Raw genomic sequence first — 6,455 nt, 5'->3', positions numbered from 1 at the left:
TTAGGAATCACTTCATTCCTTATAATGAATTGCAAGTATCACTTCAAAAGAAAGAAAGAGTGAACTAGCAGTAATTGCCAACCAGAGCAAGGGGTTTGGCATAGTAGGATGGGGCCTAGACCGTTTGACGGGCAGTTTAGGTTCAAATCCCATGGGCATCAAAAAGCTTGGCGATTTCCTGGGGTCGAGGGGTAAGCCTTTGGAGTTTTACGCCCACATACATGTACCGAGACTAAGTACGGCCGGCCGAGCTAGCGCGGATAGGTCTCTGCGCTTGGGGTAGTTTCTCGAGTAAAAAAAAAAACTGCCAACCACAACTTCATTATAAAACACAAAAGCTAAATTATGGGATGAGGTGGTTTGGCACCCCAAACTGTTGGGACAAGGGTTGCAAATGGGCTTTGCTATCCAAGAGACATGACCTAAAAATGCAAAAGGGCGTGTTAAATACAAATGAGCTACCCCACCATGTTGGATCACATGATCAGGGTACATGTTATGACCCAGAATTATGTATACCAAGCAATCAAATGCAGGCCAACTTTTTGCTTTATTTTTTGTTTGAATCGAAGGCTTCAAACACAAAAGTCCCTAAAAGCATTATTACTTTTATCTCCCATATCACTTCAACAAGTCTTGAGTGTCACCCCCATGTGATTAAAGGGAAATGTCCATGTGACAACGGCCTAGTAAACGAGTGTTCAAGCTTGACTCATTCTTGTGGTGAGCCAAGCCGAGTTTGAGCCAACTTGTTTATAGAAGAAATACACATTTTTTTAGCAGAAAGATATAGGATTACAAAAATGTACATGTAAAATATATCTAAAATATATTTCTTACTACCTAACAAGCTTACACAAGTTAGCCGAGCCTAATACCTGTTGTTCATATTCAGCTTGCCGAGCTTATTTTACTTGTTTGAACATGCCCTTTACAATTCGAACATGAGCCGAGCCACGAGCAGCTCAGCTTGTTTTTCAGCCCTACGTATATGACCTCAAATGGGTCGGATCAATCAGGTAAAATCCCTTTTATTGTTTTAATTATTTTTAATTTTCGCATATACATAAACGGTGTCTTAGATTGCAGACAGGGCTCCATTCATATGGTAGGGTCCAACACGTGAATGTCACTAAGCTAAAATGACATCATGTGCTTGAAACCCACAGGTGCACGTCCCTTGCTGCTAAGCCAAAGCTAGGTATACTTTCTAGTGTGTAAGAGGGACCTGAAGTCTATACACCAATGAGCTTGCAAGTTAGTGAGATAGTTTTCCTCAGTTGTCCAAAAGAAAAAGAGTGCCTTCCATTCGGGTCGGGTCTGAGTCCAATGTGAAGTACCTAAACAACATATAAGCTTGAGAAGGTTTTTGTCCTCTTAACTCCATTAAACTTATTGTCCTCAGCTGGAAGGCTGGGCTCTCTGAATCATTGATATCCCTAAAAAAAGGAGCACGGATCCATTCTTTGGCATAGGATGGATTCCATCCTGAATTCAATCTTAGCCATCCAATCAACAGCCAGGATTGGTCCACATTTTCACCTGGGTGTGGACTAGTAATAACTGTCCAGATGCATGGACGGCTTGGAACGAACAAATGATTGGATTCTTTTTGCCTAAAAAACAGTGTTGTCAAGTATCCGTGTCAGACATGAATCGTTTGGCCACCGATTCAGCTGTATCGGCCCCCCGGAATACTGATACTCAAGTGAATCGTTTTGTATCGACCCAAAAGTTAAAAAAATTTATTATGTGTCAATTATAATGTGACACGTGTTACAACTATTAAAATAATATTTAAAAAATAAATTTCAGTATTTTTTATATTTATTAAAAAATAGCCGATTCAAGCTTACAGCGTATTGGTTTTCTGTAGGCCGATACGGCACCGATACTGATAACATTGCTAAAAAGATCCATGATTGGTTATTATATGCAATCGTAGCCATGCCTTCTGCGGGACCCGCCATTCCCAGTGGAAGGTATCATTAGGAAAAGTGCTTGTAGTGTGTGTCAATGATTTTTGAGACATGGCAAATGATGCTGAGCACACCTCGCAAGACCTGACAGTGTACACTCCACTAGGCTTTGCTTGCAAACTAGAAACTCAACAATGGACTGTGGGTCCGTAAAAAAGGAAATTCATATGCATCTGTAGTTGATCAAGAAGATAATTGCTCATTACATAAATCTGATGCTTGCCCCACATGATATATGGATGTGGCCCTGCTACCTTTGATTTTCATTATCCAACGGTCAGCAACCCATGTGATTAGCTCAACACATTGCTGTCAAAATAGAATCGAACCGGCCTGAGTCATCTGATTCGGAGGGAATTGGCACCCCACCCAATTTCATTGAAATAGGACTGAATCTGCTTTCCTTTTTTCTTTTCTTTTCTTTTCTTTTTTTTTTATATATTTTGTGATATTTGTTTGCTATTATATTTTTTCAGTATTAAATGTGTATTTTAGAATTTGATGAACCTATGTCATCTTTTACTTCATTTCTGTATTTCCCATCTTTTAAATAAATTTTCCTGAACTTTTGTAATTTTTGAATGTCTAAAAATCAATTTTTTTTAGTGGACTGATTCAAAATGATTCGACTCAGGCCAACTTTCTGAATCATTTTGAAAATGAGTCGGTTCACAAATTGATTCTGACAACATTGGCTTCAGTTAAAGCAGGTTCTTGCGTTAGTCACCAGCATTTTTTTGGGACAGACATTACTGATTCACATGTTCCTTCTTTTTGCATGTTTAAATTTCAATGTTTTGGATCCAGGTTGGAATGTAGCTTGCTCTTTTGCTTTTCCCATGAAAAGGGTGTAGAAAGAAAACCTACCCAAACTAAAGTATATATATATATATATAAAAGCCCTCTCGTCTTCAATCTGTGGCCTAAAGGACCAAGATGTTGAGCACTTGGATAACTTGTGCACTAGGTGTTGCTTCTTTTCTTGCATTGCTGCTCCTGCTCTTCTTCCTACTTCATATTGTGGCCACTGGTTTTCTTAGCAAGAATAACAGAGGCTTACTAAAGAACACGATACAATTCGGCACAAAAGGTAATCTCCCACATTATGGATAATGCCCACTGATTTATATACAATCAGCATTCTCTGCTGTGGGGATTTTCTAAAGCTGGTTTTAAAATGATTTGGATGATTGTAATAATTTTCTGATATCTAGATTTGAAAAATCATGAATAATGCATGAGTGCATTATATAGTGCATCTGGCTTACACTTTGAGAATCAATGATGAACTGTGCGTTATTAAATATTCTTGGGTTGGTTACAGATTCGCGTCCAAGGAAGTTTACTTTGAAGGAGATCCATAACTTCAGTGAAGAATTCAGTAATAAGATTGGCAATGGATCGACAAATACTGTATTCAAGGGGACTTTACCTGATGGTACAGAAGTTGCCATCAAAAAGCCTAATTCAGAAAGTATCCACAGTTTATACGTAGAAGCTAGATCAGGATTTCAGGTGAAATTAACTGCTGCCACTCCTTATTTCAAAGTGGTTACTTAATGATAGTGCATGACAATTTGGTAAATCTATGCAATTGAAGTTAGGAGTATTAAAGATAAGAATGTGACTTTGGCTGAGATGTCTTAGATGGTGCTTCTTATATGATTATTGTTTTGCAAATTGACGAAGTATAATTTTTTATTCATCAATACAGATTGAGCTTCTATCACACATTCGCCACCAGAACTTGGTGAATCTTGTTGGTCACTCAGAGGAAGCAGGATGCCAGTAAGTATGAAGAACCAGATAAGCAAAAGGAAGCTATGTTAATTGATCATCGATAAACAGATCGAAAAAATAACAATGTTTCTTGTTTCAGGATTCTTGTGTTTCAGTATGCATCAAATGGGACACTCTATGAGCACTTACACGGTCTGTTATTGACATTTTCACCTTCCTGCTATCTGACTTCCTGCAGTGTCTGAAATTTTCTCATTGTTATGTTTCAGGAAATGAACATCTGACATGGAAACAGAGAACGAAAATTATCGGAGGAATCGCCTACGGACTTGCTTATCTTCATTCTTGTGATCCTCCTGTAATTCAGGGTGATCTTTGTTCGCATAACATTTTCCTATCCGAGGATTATGCTGCTAAGGTAATGATTATGGATACCCCATGATTGAGTCCTACGGTTAGATTTCCATGATCAAATAATCTCCAAACTTAAGTAGTTAAATATTGACATCACATTAGAGATAATAGTGAAATGATACCTCACTACAAGCGTGACAAATACATGACATTTTTTAAAACATTGCAAAACCATTGTGATATCTTATCAACCATAAAAAATTGTGATATTTTCAAAATATTGTGATTTTTTTGTTTTTATAAGCAATATCTTTGGATAAAACAGCATTTATATTTTTATAAAATCTTTTTATTCCTCTTCTACACATATTTTTACAAGTTTTCATTTTTAAACGTTTATTTTAGCTGATAAAAACATGAAGCAAGAAAGTCTCAATTTTTCATATGAAATTAAAGACCATTTAATCGTCGTTTTATTCGTTTATCACTAAGCTGCTACAAACTCCACAACATGCAGATTGGAGGTATAGGAAAAGCATCAACTGCAAGAAGCTCAGAACCAGCAGCAACTGAGAAAGGACAGAGAGATTCATTCACTCAAACAGAGGACATGGAGAAAGGAAAATACAGCCCCGCACAAGATGTGTGCGCATTTGGCATTCTAATTATCGAAATCATTTCAGGAAAGATGATTACATCCATTGATGAAGCTGGCATTCTAGATCAAAGGGTACTCATCCTAGCTCTCTGACATTCACCAGAAGATATGTATTTGGTAGAGTCAACTGCACGTACCATTTAATGAGAAACTATGTCACACAGTTTCTCCATTTCGACTTCCGTTCCATATCCCCTTATATACATACAAATACTGAAAAATTCCTAAAAATGGTTGTATCCCGTGTCTGAAGCCGAATCCATGTGACATAGATGAGAAAATTATAGGTGCAAGCTTCATTGACTCAATCAGACCCTGGAGATGTGTTCAACATGGTCTGCTAGAAGCTCTTGAAAAAACTCAGTTTTATGATCCAAAACCCGTTTTCTGCTAAACAAACCATGCAGACCATATCTACAGGGTTAGATGTACAAAGCAAAAAAACTAAAAGCAAATTATAAAAAATATAGTGTTTTGTACTAGGTAGTATGTACAGTCGATTATACAAAATACATATCCTTTAGAGAACAAGAAAAATTGCTTTTGCTATGTGGTCTCCTAGCTGTCTCACTATTTTGGAGTACAAATTTTCAGATAAGGGACGTTTCAATGAGTCAAGAGAAGATGATGGAGCTCATTGATCCATCGCTGTGTGAAGCTCCGATGCCGGAGCTTATCGCAGCCGGAGAGATTGCACGTCGCTGTCTAAGCAGTGAGAGTAGGCCATCTATGACTGGCGTAGTGGACATGGTTTTGAAGGACTTGAAGATCACCACGGAGGCTGCTGCACCACTTACTAGCCCTGTTACATTGAGAGGTCTTCTTGATTTGTTATAGAGTTTAGTTTGATTTGAACTTGGCTGTGACTCGGGTCTAGTTGGCTTGAACTTGGTTATGACCATTCTTTTGGTGAAGATGAATATTGGTTCGGTATTTGATGGTGAGATTGACTTAGCTGAGCTGAGAAAGGTACCCCAGTCTTTGTCTATATTGAGCTGACTTGAGCCACTATTAGTGGCATCACTAGAGACGAAGCATTGGAATTTCTTAAATTTCATTAAAAATAACCCTTCACCTCCTCTCCCTCTCTGGCTCTCTCTTTTGCTTGTTAATCTAACATCAAAGCTCTCTCTCTCTCTCTCTCTCTTGTTAATCTAACATCCAAAGCTCTATATAAAAATTAGTAGCATTCAACTAATTAGCCAAACACAGTACAAAGCAGTGACAGATTTTCCAAACATTTAATTACTTCTTAGGGTAAAAAAAAGTTACTTTCTCTTTTCAAATGAAAATGACTAACATCTTGCTTTTGAAAATTATGTCTAGCTTCTTGCCCATGAAGGCTTCGCTTATCCAACTAGAGGACTGTTTATATATATAGTATCACCAATTTGAAGGGACGTCATGAGCTCAAAACCTTTTGTGTGCATCCCTTGCTGCAAGACTGTGTACTCCTTGGTGGGCAAGGGCTTTGGGATTTTACATTGATGAGTTTAGGGCTGGTAAACGGGCCAAACGAACTGAACAGGACATGTTCGATCTCGTCTCCTTTACCAATTAAAGGAGCTCATGGCTTGGCTCAGCTTGTGCTGGTGTTTAAGCGAGCCGGCTCGTGTAAAAACTTTTCATATTATTTGTATATGGGATATATATATTTTATATATTACACTTAAAGTATATATATTACATATTATACTTAATAGTCTGTATTTTATGTTTATATT

The 6,455-nt window shown here is 37.7% G+C and overlaps 1 protein-coding gene across 1 annotated transcript; it reads left to right on the top strand.

Moving 5' to 3' along the window:
* Positions 1 to 2,915: 2,915 nt before the first annotated feature.
* On the top strand, positions 2,916 to 5,568 carry LOC149827852 (protein MALE DISCOVERER 1-like). Its single transcript, XM_090018583.1, has 7 exons — positions 2,916 to 3,069; positions 3,304 to 3,494; positions 3,694 to 3,767; positions 3,859 to 3,911; positions 3,989 to 4,137; positions 4,591 to 4,803; positions 5,326 to 5,568. Exons 1-7 carry the CDS (start codon positions 2,916 to 2,918, stop codon positions 5,566 to 5,568), a joined length of 1,077 nt encoding a protein of 358 aa, XP_089874709.1.
* The last annotated feature ends 887 nt before the right edge of the window (positions 5,569 to 6,455 follow it).

This window comes from Nuphar pumila, chromosome 10, assembly GCF_984573655.1.
Source record: "Nuphar pumila chromosome 10, dmNupPumi1.hap1.1, whole genome shotgun sequence".
NCBI lineage: Eukaryota > Viridiplantae > Streptophyta > Magnoliopsida > Nymphaeales > Nymphaeaceae > Nuphar > Nuphar pumila.
The sequence above is the reverse complement of the archived record's forward strand: the minus strand, read 5'-3'. Positions and strand labels throughout refer to the sequence as shown.